The sequence below is a fragment of the Branchiostoma floridae genome, chromosome 4 (assembly GCF_000003815.2).
Source record: "Branchiostoma floridae strain S238N-H82 chromosome 4, Bfl_VNyyK, whole genome shotgun sequence".
In the NCBI taxonomy this organism is placed as follows: Eukaryota; Metazoa; Chordata; class Leptocardii; order Amphioxiformes; family Branchiostomatidae; genus Branchiostoma; species Branchiostoma floridae.
The window spans coordinates 22,966,223-22,983,016 of NC_049982.1; the positions used below are offsets into that span (position 1 = coordinate 22,966,223).

The 16,794-nt window shown below is 38.8% G+C and overlaps 1 protein-coding gene across 1 annotated transcript; it reads left to right on the forward strand.

The window, feature by feature from the left end:
- Positions 1–1,205: 1,205 nt before the first annotated feature.
- LOC118414507 (phospholysine phosphohistidine inorganic pyrophosphate phosphatase-like) lies at positions 1,206–16,202 on the forward strand. The gene is made up of 7 exons (XM_035818596.1): positions 1,206–1,389; positions 9,490–9,677; positions 10,071–10,224; positions 11,107–11,170; positions 11,870–11,962; positions 13,238–13,329; positions 15,550–16,202. The coding sequence occupies exons 1-7, from the start codon at positions 1,256–1,258 to the stop codon at positions 15,644–15,646; spliced, it is 822 nt and encodes a 273-aa protein (XP_035674489.1). The 5' UTR covers positions 1,206–1,255; the 3' UTR covers positions 15,647–16,202.
- The last annotated feature ends 592 nt before the right edge of the window (positions 16,203–16,794 follow it).

The following is a 16,794-nucleotide window of genomic DNA, read 5'->3' on the forward strand; positions in this document are numbered from 1 at the left end:
AATACACTACCACTGTGCTACGCGGCCCCACGAGGAGCAACAGTTTAACAGTAGTTAGATTGACCATGACATCTGTACATACATTTGATTTTAATGTGATCTGTTGGTTTTATCAATATATGTCTTACCTGTATGTCAATCTGAGTGATGTCACATCACTGATGTACAATACCCAGATCAGATATAACCTACCTAAGTGCATTGGGTCGTACAAAACTGAAACAGGATTCAACTGTTTTTATACTGTACCATAGTATGCGACTATGCGTAGTGTGAAAATCTCTTAAGTTTCCAAATCTTTAACATGCAGATCTAGATCTTTTGCCAAACCTAATTTTCCTTGTGCACGCACACTGTATTAGAATGTTAACGTTAATATAGAAAAGAACAACATTTTCAATCTCATTAAACTATCATCCTTGGTCATTTTTCTATCTACGTACAACCCTTCTCCTCTGTACGTTGTCTATACTGCTTTGAATTTGCAAACTTTATAGCAAGGACGTTACATCGTTGATGTAACGTCCTTGTTTATAGTAACCGTTACTTCTGTAACAAATTGTGATAGCAACACTGCCAAGTTGATTATGTAGATTAACTGACTACTTGAAATAGTTTGACAGTGCTGTAGACGGCTTGTTTAAAGATATACTGAGACACATAAACATAACCGTTACACATACAGACACATGCACACATACAGACAGGCATATATGATACAGACAAGCACACACACATACAGATGCACTGATGCACACAGTCATACAGATCAAGGACACACACACAGCCACACACGCTCACGATCACATAAACTTGTCGATGAAGCCAGGGAGGCCGGAGCGGAGGCACAGTGAAAGTAACGTAAAGCAGAACTTAGTTTTACTACGACAATTTCAAAAGCGTGATTAATATATTCCTTACCTCCACTGTGGTTGGAAAGTGTAGTCTTGTCCAGGACTTGTCTTCTTGACGACAAGCTGACTTCGCATTCCTCGACACCGGTGCCGGTGATGAACTATGAACTATCATACGGGAACATACCACTCAAACATGGGTCAAACTTTTAATGTGTCTCAGTGGTATGCATGAAGTAACTTCAACATATAGTATCAGCGTCAATAACTTTCCTTTCCTGCTGCTTTTGTTCTAATATCACAGTGTATTAGATTTTTTATGACAGAATGTGGAGGAAATCCTAGAAAGTAATACCCCTCTTTTTTGAATGTACTAGTCTAGTAACCTTTGGCCGCCCAAGATGGCTTCCTCTGGTAGTTGGTTCGACAGTTGCTCGGACATTCAGGGCGTTTTACTGGATATTTCTGGTGTTTTGTACGATAGTGGCGCGGAAGGGGGCGTGGCCATTCCTGGATCTGTGGAGGCCGTGAAAAAGTAGGCACTTGAACTCTCTTGTACTCTTTCTTGTATTTATGTAAAACCACCAGCAGGGGAACATGGTCCTAGAACAGACGACGCAGCTTCTGTATATGAATTCAACGTGATACGGTTGAAGTTTAGAGGAAAAAAATACGATATACAAAGTGTGCAGTACAAATATGTATTTTTAACTACAGAATTTGCTATTTTACATCATGGTCGCTATCATCCTCTCAGTTTTTTTTTTATTTCCCTCCAAACATAAAACCCCACTGATATTACATAAAATGGCACAAATTGTCTGAAGCTTTAGAAGTTGAAAGTCTGTAACGTTAGCAAATTGTCCTGGTTCAATTCAATGTTATGTATGGTATTGTATGATTGACTAATATATGTATATATTGAATTAGTTTTGAAAACCATGCTGACACATCTAGTTGTGAACCATTAATATTGTTTTAAATTATTCACATAACATTTACATTAATCTTGTATGAAGTTTATATTTCAAACTCATCACAGAACATGTCAACACACAATCAGACATTTTAAAAGTTTTTATTGTGCTGATTAAAAGTTAACAAATACAAGTGTGCTGAACAAATACAAATGTACTATCAGCCTCAAAATTTCAATTCAATGTTCACTCCTTAATACATAAACATCAAGATATCATTTTCTTGAAAACCTTTCCACAAACATTTCTAGATCTTAATATATCATATTGGACTTCAAACTCCAGTAATACTCTTTTCCAATTATACATGTACATTGGATCAGGCCCATCTATTTAGTACAGAAAGCTGAAATCAAACTATAACGTTGCAACCTTAAACCAAAACAAATCTTAAGTCTTCACAATACAAAAGGATTAATTATCAGGTTTGCAAATGGTTAGATGCTTCACACAGCATCCACTATATCCTTAAATTTTCCCTGTCTGAAAACAATCTGAAGTCCAACAAGTATTTAACCACAACTATGAATTGATATCAATAAAACTATGAAATGATGTAAAATGTCTAGTATTTTTGAAGTCACAAACTGAAAATTAGTACAATTGTATTAACATTGTTATTGCATATTGAAAACAGGAGACATTACAGATACAACAATAAGTTGAAACCATATACAACTGATAACTCAATTATTAATGCATTGGATTTACTCCAGAGAATGTTTTAATGAATCAGTTGTTAGCAATCTTCGTAGCAAATTCCAAGTAGAGTTCTAGAAACACTTTGTCGTATGATTTCATCTTAAATATAATCACCTATGAATAACATCAAGATCAAATGCAGTATCCATGTCACAGTAAGTTAGTACTTAAGCAAAAATCATCAGAAAAGGATATTGGTTGTCTTAAAGTTTTTTCTTAATTTTTTTTAAACATTGCAATTGTGAACATTTTATTACATTAAATGTACAACAATTCATGTTCTAAGTAAGCATACTACTAGTAAGTTGATATGAAAAATGGTGACACAGCAATTATTTTTGTTTTCAATTCATTAAATCGAGAAATATCTTTTCCAACAAAAATGCACCTGACAGCATAATGTACATGCCAAATGCTATGCCTTCTTAGAAATTGAATCCTTCAGATTTCTGTCATTTAGAATGTTCTGAAGATGTTGTCATGAGAATCAAAATTACCATACAATTTTTAAAATCAATGACATACATTAAAATCTGCTAATTACCACCTATGGTCTATGTTGTTGCTACTAGTATTTGGTATTTGTCCTATTGCTAAAGCAATGACATACAGAATGTTTAATTGTAAACTGTGAACTACATGCACTTTTTAAGTATAGCACATTCAATGTTTTTATCATTTGACAGTATGTGTAATGAGCAACTAACAAAGTACACAAAATGTATATACAAACTTATCATTAACTTTTCTGTGTACTTTTAACAACACTTGTGCTTGGAGTTCAGTCTGTATCCCAGGATACCACAATCATATGCATGTACATGACTTAAGGCAGTAAGGCAGTTACATGTATTTTGTGAGGTTTGAGAGACCCAGCTAAGTAATCTGATTACAACATTGCCTTAAGATTATTTTTTCCTTTTTTTCTTTTGTACCAATGATCTTGGAAGGATATCCCTTCAGCTACCAACTTCAACCTCTCTCTTTTGGTAAATTTTAGGGGAAAATAAAACATCATTTTAATTTTTGAAAAATTGCAAAAAAAAATTACTAAGTTAAACCCTATAACAGAAAATGACTCAACCTCACCTACAACTTTACAGATCTTACTAATCAATAGGTTTTGGGTGATGTTTCCCCATAGTTGTACAGATGATGGCACTGATCAGAGACAGTTGTGCTGGAGCCATAATGTGGGTTTGTACCTGAGGATTTACTGCAAGACTGATAAACACCTGACATTGTTAACCTGGTTGTCACAGTAGCTGTGCTGCTTGTGGTTGGGAAAACATTAGAGTCTGGAACTGTAGGGCCTGTTGGGGTTGTATCTGCTGCTGATCTGGAGCCATGTTGTGGGTTTACCATGGATTTTGTGATAAACTGGCACTCAGCCAATGCTGTCTGATTTTGGGTGGTTGTTACAGCAGCAGCTGCTGCATTATTGTTGGCGGTTGGGAAAACTGTAGAGCCTGTGATTTGGGACATATTATGCAAAACAGCAGATCTTGAGTCATATTGTGGGTTTATCAAGGATTTTGTGATAACCTTGGACTCCCCTAGTGCTGCCTGACCAAGGCTGGATGTTACAGTAGCTGCTGTGGTGTTTGTGAGTGTGCAGTCATCGGACTCTGGGTCTGTGGCAGCTACAGGTATAGGGCCTTTTGGGGTCATGTTCACATCTTCATTTAGACCATTTGAGACAGCCGTCCCTGACTCATACTGTGGGTTTCTGACAAGGGATTTAACTGCAGCCATGGGTGAAGCCAATGGTGTCTGATCATGGCTACATTTAGTTGTCACATTTGATGTGTTGCTTGTGGTGTTTGAAACAACACTGGGGTCTGGATATGGAGGGAGATTCTTGGCCCTCCTTTTGGACCAAATCACAAAGACGATGGCACCAAAGAGGACAGCACTGGCTCCTGTACCACACACAGACCGAACAAGAACAGGCAGGAAGAATTTAGGAGCAGACTCCTTAAAACTCACCGTGCTTTCTGGATGGTCTGAGGTGTGGGGGATAGTAAGAGGTGAAGTTGACTGTTCTATACCAGATGTAAGAGTTGTGAGCTTGTCCACTTGGAATTCTACAGACAGTGTGGCAAATGTGGAGCCAACAGGACTTGCTGCAACACAGACGTACAGACCAGCATCTGCTGCAGTTATGTTTATGGTCATGGTACCATTGGCATTCACCGTCTCTCTCCCTCCTGACTCAACAGTTTTGTTCAATCCAGATGGGAGAATGACTGTGATGTCTGGTGTGGGGATTCCTGAAGCCTCACAGACCAAACTCACTTCCTCTGTTGGCGTGTTACGTTTGTTTCTCTCAAATCTCACAATGTTTGGTTCTTCCTGATCACAGTACATCAGATCTATAAGACTTATATCTTTAAGCTTTTGTCCAGAGATTTTGTCAGGCTGGGAACAAATGATCTGGTTTTCAAATGTATACGATCCAGTCATCTGTACCCTAAAGGGAAACATCCTACAGTCACAATGCCAGGGGTTGTTGCCAATGTAAACAACAGAGATTGATGCCAGCATCTTATGGGCCATCATGGGAAGTATTTCCATTTGGTTTTTAGAAAGGTAGAGTTTAGAAATGTGTCGAACTTTTGAGAGCTCTTCAATGGGAAACACTTTGATGTTGTTGTCCAGCAAGTCAATGTGAGACAGACTTTTCAGGTCTGTGAAAGTTCCAGCCTGAATGTCTGTGATGCCGTTCAATACTAGCCCAAGTTTTTCCAACTTACCCAACCCTGTAAACATTCCAGCTCTGAGACTTGACAAATTCATGTTCATATTCAAGTCTAAAAAATTGAGTTCTGAAGTTTGATTAAAAGTTCCATCCTGAATGTTGCTGATAACATTATTGCTCAGGATAAGTCTGCGCAAATTTCCTAACCCTGCAAACATGCCAGATCTAAGCCTTGTTAGCTTGTTCTGATACAGGATCAACCTTGTTAGCTTCAATGTTGTATTAAAAGTTCCTGCCTGAATATCATTGATTTCATTGCCATGACACCACAGTTCTTGCAAATTTACCAATCCTGTAAATATGTCAGATCTGAGCCTTGTTAGCTTGTTCTGATACAGGATCAACATTGTTAGCTTCAATGTTGTATTAAAAGTTCCTGCCTGAATATCATTGATTTCATTGCAATGACACCACAGTTCTTGCAAATTTACCAAACCTGTAAACATGTCAGATCTGAGCCTTGTTAGCTTGTTCTTGTATAGGTACAACATTTTAAGTTTCTGCATTGTACCAAAAGTTCCTGCCTGGATATTGTTAATGCTGTTACAGCACAGATGAAGTTGGTGCAGGTTTTCTAACCCTGTAAACGTGTTTTTTTTAAGGATTGTAAGGTGGTTTCTGTTAAGACATAATAGTATCAAGATTGACAAGGAACTGAATGAGTGGTCATTGATTGTAGAGATATGATTAGTTGTCAAATCTAAAACTTTCAAGTTTTTGTATTTTGAGAAGTCAGACTGATCCAAAGTTGTAATCAGGTTATCTTTCAAGAACAAGTCCCTGATGTATGGATAAAGGTTTTGTGGAATGCTAGAGATATTCATACTGTTACAGCTGCAGAAAGGTGCTGGTGGGCAGCTGCAGGAAGCTTCTGTTGGCCCGCGCACCAGGATGACCAGAAGAAATATCAGCATACATGCTAGCTTTGTCTCCATGATCCAGTCTCTGTACAGGTGTAAAATTTATGACCAATATAGTTATGATATAATGCTATTACTTGTACCATTAAAGTAGCAAAATAGAAAAATATAACTACGTAGATAAAATGTGAAATTGTTTACGAGTATGTGGCTACGTCAGTGTTTATGTTGCTATCTATTATAACAGCATTGTTCAGAGTACAATTATGTGTATTTATCAATTCTATGCTATTCATTACAAATACTAGCTTTTTGAATAATCACAGGGAAGGACTCAATTTTGTGGGGTGTTGTGAAAAATTGTGAAATAAAAAAAGATATTTCAAAATAAGGCACAAATATTCGTGGAAAAAAACATGTACAAGAAAAGCAAAAATGTGAAGGCCTGACGATAAGTGTAAGATGGCTGTTCACTTAATTCAGTCCGTTTTACTGCAATGTTTAACAGGCTGCAATATTGTTCTAGTATATCCATGTACTAGAATTATGAATAAACCATTCTATTATATTTAGTACAATTGATAATAGAAACAAATTGGACAATTCATTTAACTATGGGGATCTTTATGGGCATCTAATTGAATTTAGCTTTTAATTACAAAAACACTTTGACAGATTTCTTAGTGTAGTGCACTAGACTAAAATGTGCTGTTATGTTATTCTGTGACGGCTCTATCATCAGTTATTACATGACATATTATTTTTTGTCACATATCCCTTAGTACCAATCATTTGTCCAACCAACCAATTGCAAATTGTTACCGCTTGCCAACGACTCTCCTTAACACTGTTACCATGTTGAATAGGGAACAGAAAACAAACTAACCCAAGGCTTCTATAACTAAGTTAATAAAACTTAGAGATAAAAGGGAAATTTGTTCCTTAGTTTTCTAAAGAATTTTATGACTGCATGACTTTTAAATCTGGCTGCATCCATGTTTGGGCTTAGCTGACTAAAACCACATTGATTGTGTAAGACTTGTATGTTAAATCTAGCTTAATAAAAATTTGAGACACAATTGGTATCGAATGTATGTATGACTCAGCAAAGTTTCACGTTTTGCTAACCTGACTTTGGAGGATGCTTTAAGCACAAAAAAGTTAAATGTATGTACCTGTTACATGTAGCTGAAAGTTACGTATGGACGAATTAAGTGTGGTCGTGTGGCATAACTGCAGGGTGTTTAGTCCAGAACCCAAAGGTACTGGGTTCAAATCCTGTCATGCTACGGTAACCAATCTTTTGCCGTTGGAGAAGGCACTTTACATGACTTTCCTTATCACTCCACCCAGGCATAGATATAGAATACAACACGGTGTATTCCGTATCTCCCGAGGTACCAGCCCGACCGCGGGAAGGATCACCCGACGGCTGATGACCGGAGGGTGATCCGACCAGCGGGAGGTCTGGGACCGAGGGTGATGCGGAATACACCGTGTTGTATTTTATTTATGTCATACCCACCTGGGAAAACACATATTTCGATGCAAAATGCACCAGAACTGTTGAGAATATGTTGTGTCCTCGAACAAAAGATTATAACAACAGCAATTCTACCGTCCGAATCCAGTATTCAAATTTTTAACCGTGCCATATTCGGCCCGTTCAAAATCGTACGATTTACTTGAAGGAAGCCTGACAATGTGTGATACATCTTAGAAGCCATGTGATACGGAAAGTCATCACACGGTCCAGAAAACCCGTATCAATCGTTTTTGCATCACAGGTATGACATGAAAATGGTTACCTGACTTGGGTTGAGGGTTGGGCTCTGACTCCCAATACTGTGCAATAGACGGTGGAGTTTCCTGTTCAGATAATGGTACTTTATGGAAGACTTACCTTCAAAATCTACCCAGAGAAGAATTGTTCTTGCCCGGACGTTGTGAAGGAGAGCTGTTGTTTGTGTGCTTGTGCCAAGACCTACACCTGTACGGTATGGGAAAAACAGTTTGTCTAACCCCTACTTGTATGCCATAGGTTGTTTTTAACATACTTGATTGTCTGGTCCGTTAATTGTCGAGGGGGTTTTATTGAAACGCCTTTATTACTCCTTGATTCATGTTGAGATTGACAAGCTCAACCTTTCTTTGAGAAAACAACCTGAAACAATATAATCTTATTTAATAGCTCATTTTCTTTCAAATGTTATTTCAAATTAGTGAATGTAGCATTGGGTAGCTTTACATGACGTTAAGTCATCTGGTTTCACTCTTTTGAACTTAGAAACCTCTGATGATTACATTTGAATTTCCAAGGAGAGCGATATATAATTGTCTAAGCATTCTCAAAAGTTGATTCTGAATGTAGGCATTTCATACTTAAAATTATTATAGAAGTTAATGAAAGAAACTTGCCATTAGACTTAGAGACTGTCCCCAGGAAAACACCAGATGCATTTTACAAGATAAATCAAATTGTATGAGTAACAAATATACAATATAAGTACCTTGCTGGGTGACTTTCATAAGCCTCCTCAAAACTTAGAAAATAAATTTTGGGTGCATCACATACAATAAAGTAAAATATCAGAAAAACCTAATTTTGATGAACCCAAATTCAAATTCTAAAACAAGTACTGCGACCAACATTTTATCATCTTTCTAATGCTTAGGTGTCAAGAATATGGTGTATACTTAATATACTTTGATATCTTTACACATATATGTAAACCTACGAAAATGCTCAGCTCCAATTTTGGGTGCACCAAGGTGTACATGCACCCGGTATTTCGAGCCCTGAGACAGTGATGTGTAAGGTTTCTAGGTTTGTCCACACTGATGCTAGGTCACCCATTTCAGAATCGTGTTTTCACCTTCATAGCAAGGCTCATAGTAATTTAGGTGCGTAATATAAGATCTAATGACATCTGAAACCTTCATGCCAAAGGTGTTTTGAAAATTAGCCTAATGTAAAAAGCATCTTTGTTCAACATTTTTGTTTTACAATGTATAAAAACTATGCTTATGAATATTTGGTCTGAAATACCCCATATCTGAAATATAATTTTGCTCTGGAATATATTTCGTCTAAAATACAAATCCTGTAGCTACATATTTGGACTGAAACACAACTTTGTTCAATCTGATATATGTTTGGTCTGTAATATATTTTTGTTCTGTAATGTATTTTATTTTGTTCTGAAATATATATTGTTTGGTCTGAAATATATCTTTGGTCTAGAAATATGTCTTTGGTTTGAAATTTATCTTTGTTATGAAACATACCTGAAGTATATCTTTGATCTGACACTTATCTTCGGTCATATGTCCAGATTGAAACAGTCGGGGCTGAGTGTTCGGTTCTGCACCAATGAGACACAGTGCACCCGAGACCATCTGGTCACCAAGCTGTGTGGGCTGGGCTTCCCGGTACAGCGGGAGGAGGTGTTCGCTCCAGCTCCTGCAGCGTGCATCGTTCTGAGGGACAGGAACCTCCGACCCCACCTCCTCATCCATCCAGGTTAAACATGCCTCAAGAAATACCTCTAAATATTACCTTTACCAATGCTAGAAGGTTAATATGTGTTTTTGGTGTGTCTGTCTGTCTCTCTGTGTGTGTTAACGGCATGACTCATGAAGCCATGGATGGATCCTGATGATATTTCTAACGTTGGCCAGGGTCGGGAAAACAAACTTTTAAGGATAAGTCTGCTAATGGGACCCCTAGCAACTGCACTACAGCAGAACTAAGTCTTCCGTTTTTTATATCTTGAAAGTCTCTGTAATGCTTTGGTCGTGAGTGGTAGATAGCTCTTGTTATGGGCGCTGTAGCTTCCCACTAACAACTTTATAATGAATGTTTTCATACCAGCCAACACTAACTAACAAAAGGTACTCCTCTACCCTACTGCAGATTGTCGACCTGAGTTTGAGGGAGTGGACTGCTCCAGCCCCAACTGTGTCCTGATCGGAGATGCAACTGATGAATTTTCCTATAAAAATCTCAACGAAGCCTTTAGAGTTCTGGTGGGGTTGCAGGATCCTATTTTAATATCTATGGGAAAAGGGTGAGTGATCTATCATTTTAGCAACAAAAGCTGTTGCATTTGCACTGTTTGAATTTGTATGTAATCTAAGATTTGAGGTGTTACCTTTCGACACAGGCATATCTAAGGATTGAAATCTTTGACCTCGGCATTTAGTTACATATCATGTATATGGTACAATGTTTATATTGATGCTAGGAAGGCCACATTTTCCTGAAAATGCAGGATGTCTCCCTCCCAGTAGTTTGCCTTTTGTCAAGCTACTTGCATGCAATGCTACACCATTAGGCCTCGCTGCAACTTGATTCAGTCATCGAATTGCTGAGACTAAAAATGTTTTGTGAATCTTTTTGGTGTACAATTGAATATGTGCAATTTTTGGTGACAAAATCAGTTTCTTCTTGTTCATTTTTTGATACAGAATAATAATATAAGGAAAGGTAGAGTCACATCACAAGTATATGACCTGCATAAGCACACAATACAATACCATTTGGCTTACTCCTGAGGGGTCGCCAAAAATTAACATAATCTATACATTCAACTGAATTCATACACGTGTTATGTTATAATTTATTATGTGTATTTATTAGTAGATGATTGCTTTTACTGTTGTAAGCTGAAAGTACTTGCTGTACTGTAATACCATTTAAATCCTTGTATGAACCTCGCAATTCAGCCTTTTAGGCTGCAATGATTTTCGTTTTCAATAAAAGTTGGAAACTTGGAGTGTAAATCAAATTAGATTTTCATGATCAATGAACTGCAGTTAAGCAAGGTATACTAGAAACTCTAAGTAGCTTATGGTGGCATGAGATCTAGGAACCCTTGTATTATTTCTAAACATTAAGTATTAAATGCCCACGGATGATACCAAGTTCAGCTCAAGATCTGTTCTTACAGCCGATATTATAAAGAAACAGATGGCTTGACTTTGGACGTTGGTGTTTACATGAAAGCTTTGGAGGTGAGTACCAAATTGCTAATATCCATTGCTTTTATTGTATGGTCACACGCCAGTAACATATTGCTGTAATTTTGAAAAAAGACTTTTATCACAATGTCATAAGAATGAAGAAAATACTCATTAATTGTCATGAATCTGTCCAAAAAGAAGCATATTATAGAATCTGATATAATTGCAAAATACTATATCATACTTGCTTCGTCCTAATAATAGCATAATAGTCTTCAAACAAAATAATAAGTGGACTGAATAAATGAATGGTTTATACTGATCATTGTGATCAGCTATGAAAAGTGCGTTGCAGTGACAGGGCTGAATTGGATGTTTTTTTTATAAATTAGACTTGAACGTCTTAGGCACTTTTACCATCTTAAAAATAAAATCTTTGCACAAAAAATATCACAAATGAAATCAAACCAGTTAAAACAGATATGCTTGGGTTTACAGCAGTATGCATGCAGTCAGCATTAACCCTATAAAACACTTTAAGGTTTGAACAAAGAAACAAAGATCTCCATGGTGGGAAACTGGGTATTGTTTACAAGGTGCAGCAAAGATAATGTGATCTCCTACATGTATACATCTGTGGCAAATTTGCTGAGCAAAATACAAGATGTTTCCAGTTTCTGTGGATTTCTAAGAAAGATCAATCAGAGTCCACATGTGGTCAACATGCGCTCTGTTCTGTTTGTGCTCCAGTATGCCTGTGATGTGGAGGCAGAGGTGGTGGGGAAGCCGGCCAAGGCCTTCTTCTTAGCAGCCCTTCAGGACATGGGGGTCCAACCTCAACATGTAGGTACCACTTTCCCTGTAGGGACTGCTATTTGCCACCACAAGCCAAATTCAAGTAAGGACAGTATCATCAAAGTTTGTCATACATTATGTTATTATTGGAGTTATACTTAAATTGGGAATGTTACACCCAACTCCGATAAGTCTTTCAATAGAGCAAGAGAACAGTGAGTTTTGTACCTCCAACATTATAGAAGGTAACGTTAAAGTGTATGAAATGATAGAAATATTTTTTCATAAGGCCACAGCAAATAAATTTTATGGATGACATCCTCTGCAGACTGTAAAAATAGTGTGATGGGGCGAAAAGGAAACAAGATGGGTTAAAAAAACAAAATGGCTACATTTTCAAAAATGGGCACCATAAAGTTGTGATGACTGTTGTAAAAATAATTAAAGGGACAAAACATGGTATCAGAGCCAACAAGGCATTCATTCCTGTATTACTACTGGTGTTGTAAAAGTGACACTAGTGTGGTAGACTGGCATCACTGACAAAGTTGGCAACCACACTCATAGCTTCCATATTGGTGTCACTTTTACAACTATCCAGTAAGTTTCATTTCTACAACTACAGTCCTGGGTACCTCGCAAGTGTCACTTCTACTAGTACAATTATTAGGCTACATTACAATATATTTGCTCATTTTGGTACTTTATCGTCATGTTGACCATCCCTGCAGAAGAAAAAAATTCTTGTTTTTTCTGAAATCAGGCGAAAATTAATGCGTGCGCTGATGTCATCCATAAAATTTACTTGCTGTGGTCTAATGTAGAAAGTATATTGCCTGCCTTAAGTCCTATTGAGATGTACTTCATCATATTATTCCGTCCCAATACTGCAGCCAGTCCACGGCCTTTGTTTGCCTCTAGCAGGTCCCAATTGGAGGTGTTGGGGCCCAATACGCAGTCCCATGTAACATGTCTGATAGTTTGGGGAAGGTGGCTGCAATGACACTCAGCTGGGTTCACCCATCCCCCTTGAGTTGCACTGAAAAATTTGTATTACGCAATTGCATCTTGACAAACCAACTATTATAATAGCTAAACCCATACAATACTACATGATTGTTCCTCATTGCCCAAAAGCAAGAAATAGCCCAACCTATATGCTAGAATATGAGTATGTTCATAAACATGTCTTTGTTTTGCCCTGTACTTAGTTCAGGTTGACAAAATATACAATAAAGGAATTTATTCAAAACACTACATGGAACTGCATATGAATTTTTATATCAGGAGTTCTATTTCACTCCAGTACTGTTTATTCTTCAGGCCCTGATGGTAGGAGACGATGTGATGAATGATATTGGTGGTGCCCAGAGTGTGGGGATGAGGGGCCTACAAGTTAGGACAGGGAAATACAGGTACGAGGGGCGTTCCAGAAGTAATCCACCTGACCCACTTCCAGTTGTCTGATCTAGATGAAATTTTGCATTTGTAATGATTCATATCTCTATGGGTTATGTTGCAAAAAACAGCTCTGAACTAATTTTGGTTTTTGATTTAAAGGTGTTTGAACTGAGTCAGGTGTGAAATGGACCAGGTGTGAAATGGAGCCAGTTGAGTGTTGCGCAGTGATCCGGTTTTTGTATTTGAAAGGACGCATACCAAATGAGACTTTTGATGAAATAAAAGAAACTTATGGTGATGATTCCCCATCATATGACCTTGTAAAACGCTGGCATTGTGAATTCAAACATGGCCGGAAGTCTGTGGAAACAGCTCCCAGACCTGGTCGTCCCTCTTCTGCCATTGATGAGGCATCTGTTGCAGGACCAACCTGGGGCGTCCTACAAAAACGGTGTACAGAGCTGCATCAAACGATGGTAGAAATGCATAACTCTGGGTGATTCCTATGAAGAGAAAGACTAATAACTGCACCAAGTTTCATTAATCTCCTCCTTTGGGAAATGGGTCAGGTGGATTACTTCTTGAACGCCCCTCGTAGGACAGCAATTACAGGTGTGTACAGTCACAAATTGGTCATAAAACACATGGTGTTAGTATTGGTACCAAGGACAGGACTGTTTGTGCTCCAATAGTGTTAGTGATTAGTACCAAGGACAGGGATGTTGGTTACCCCTTACCGTCAGCAATAAGTACATGTAGTTACACCTTGTAATTAGTGTATATCGGGGCGAAAAAAAAGAAGAAAAAATTTGCAAAAAGTCTTGGGTGAACATATATAACACAAAAACAAGGTTAGTAGTCAAGTTTTCAGCTTTTCATGGCATGATTTATCCAGTGAATCTCTTTCTTTGATTTGATACCACCGTTCTGATCATGTGACTGCAAAGAAGCTCTCTGATTGATTTATCAGCAGTATGTGCCCCTGGAATGTTTTTTATAGCAAAGCCTATATTATTTTTCTTGGGACTAAATTTTTTCGGGAAAATCCGGAAAGCAACAAATTAAATTGGTGTGGCCTAAGTACATGTAGTTAGCCCTTAGTGTAAGTGACCAGTGCCAAGGACAGGGATGTTTATTTACCACATTGTTAATTATCAGTACCATTGACAGGGATGTTGGATACCCCTTACTGTTAGCAATAAGTGCATGTAGTTACACCTTAGTGTTAGTGATCAGTACCAAGGACAGGGATGTTGGTTATCCATTAGTGTTAGTGATCAGTACCAAGGACAGGAATGTTGGTTATCCATTAGTGCTATAATCAGTACCAAGGACAGGAATGTTGGTTATCCATTAGTGTTAGTGATCAGTACCAAGGACAGGAATGTTGGTTATCCATTAGTGTTAGTGATCAGTACCAAGGACAGGAATGTTGGTTATCCATTAGTGTTAGTGATCAGTACCAAGGACAGGAATGTTGGCTATCCATTAGTGTTAGTGATCAGTACCAAGAACAGGAATGTTGGTTATCCATTAGTGTTAGTGATCAGTACCAAGGACAGGAATGTTGGTTATCCATTAGTGTTAGTGATCAGTACCAAGGACAGGAATGTTGGCTATCCATTAGTGTTAGTGATCAGTACCAAGAACAGGAATGTTGGTTATCCATTAGTGTTAGTGATCAGTACCAAGAACAGGAATGTTGGTTATCCATTAGTGTTAGTGATCAGTACCAAGGACAGGAATGTTGGTTATCCATTAGTGTTAGTGATCAGTACCAAGGACAGATGTTGGTCATCCCTTAGTGCCAGTGATCAGTACCAAGGACAGATGTTGGTCATCCCTTAGTGCCAGTGATCAGTACCAAGGACAGATGTTGGTCATCCCTTAGTGCCAGTGTCAGTGATCAGTACCAAGGACAGATGTTGGTCATCCCTTAGTGCCAGTGATCAGTACCAAGGACAGATGTTGGTTATCTTTCATTGTGATCAGCACCAAGGACAGGGATGTTCAACTGGTTATCCCTTTGAGTCAGTGATTAGTACCAAGCACAGATGTTGGTTACAAATTAGTGTTAGTGATCAGTGCCTTGGACAGGAATGTTGGTTATCCATTACTGTAACTGACCAGTATGAAGGACAGGATAGTCAGAACGGCAGACCAAACGTGCATCCCTTTAAAGGAACAGAATAATGATGCATTCCGTGATATTGTTAAAAACTTTTATTTTGCAGACCTGAAGATGAGCACCACCCCAGTGTTCATCCCGATGGTTTTGTGGATAACCTGAAGCAGGCTGTGGATCTCCTGCTGCAGCACAGGGGACAGTAGCCTGGCTGTGGATCTCCTGCTGCAGCACAGGGGACAGTAGCCTGGCTGTGGATCTCCTGCTGCAGCACAGGGGACAGTAGCCTGGCTGTGGATCTCCTGCTGCAGCACAGAGGACAGTAGCCTGGCTGTGGATCTCCTGCTGCAGCACAGGGGACAGTAGCCTGGCTGTGGATCTCCTGCTGCAGCACAGGGGACAGTAGCCTGGCTGTGGATCTCCTGCTGCAGCACAGGGGACAGTAGCCTGGCTGTGGATCTCCTGCTGCAGCACAGGGGACAGTAGCCTGGCTGTGGATCTCCTGCTGCAGCACAGGGGACAGTAGCCTGGCTGTGGATCTCCTGCTGCAGCACAGGGGACAGTAGCCTGGCTGTGGATCTCCTGCTGCAGCACAGGGGACAGTAGCCTGGCTGTACAGCTGACAGCAGTTAGCCAGCCTACAGCTACAGGCCTGGGGTCTTGGCTGGGCATTGCTAACGAAGTGTTGTCCACATCTGGGGCAGGCTTGCTGGTGGCTGACAAGGCCGATATAGAAAGGTTCGCCCTGGGTTAATGATGTCAATAACTTTTTACTCTTTATGCCCTATCTGTCATGGATTACTGTGTTATATTTATTGAAGTCCAGTTATTGAAAACAATGGAATTATAGAATTTCTGATTAATTTTGCAAATGAAGTCCTTATTTGCATATCTTGTATCTACTTGTGTACATCTTTGCCTAAGCTACCTGCATCCCCCCAATGATGGAAATCTGCTGTTTCTTTATTCAGTTGTTCAGTTCTTCAGAATGTTTTGACAAATACACGCTTGCAGTTGCAAAATCAGTCTTTCATGAATTAACCTCTTCGAAACATTTTTCCAAAATGCTGCCGCAATTTCAGAACTAGCAGCTAGGGGGAGCAATCTTATGTAATTTCTTTCTATCTAATGCCCCAAAATGGCCATAGCATGTCCAGAGGACAAGGTATAAAGCCCGGATTTTTTTCTGCAGTGCCTATGGAAGTTGCTGGGGACCCAAAATCTTATTATTTCCAGTTTATGTCACACTTTTATTTGCACTCCAAATATGAAGCCAATCCATTCAGCCATCTTGAGTTATCTTGTTCACCACCGCATACACAAGCACAGAAACACACACAAACGCTGCATAAAA

Excerpts from the sequence above, each read along its gene's own strand:
- LOC118414507 (XM_035818596.1), top strand. The coding sequence starts at position 1,256 with ATGGCTTCCTCTGGTAGTTGGTTCGACAGTTGCTCGGACATTCAGGGC. Across the intron at positions 10,225-11,106 it reads TTAATATCTATGGGAAAAGG|CCGATATTATAAAGAAACAG; the intron begins GTGAGTGATCTA and ends CTGTTCTTACAG. Across the intron at positions 11,171-11,869 it reads TTTACATGAAAGCTTTGGAG|TATGCCTGTGATGTGGAGGC; the intron begins GTGAGTACCAAA and ends TTTGTGCTCCAG.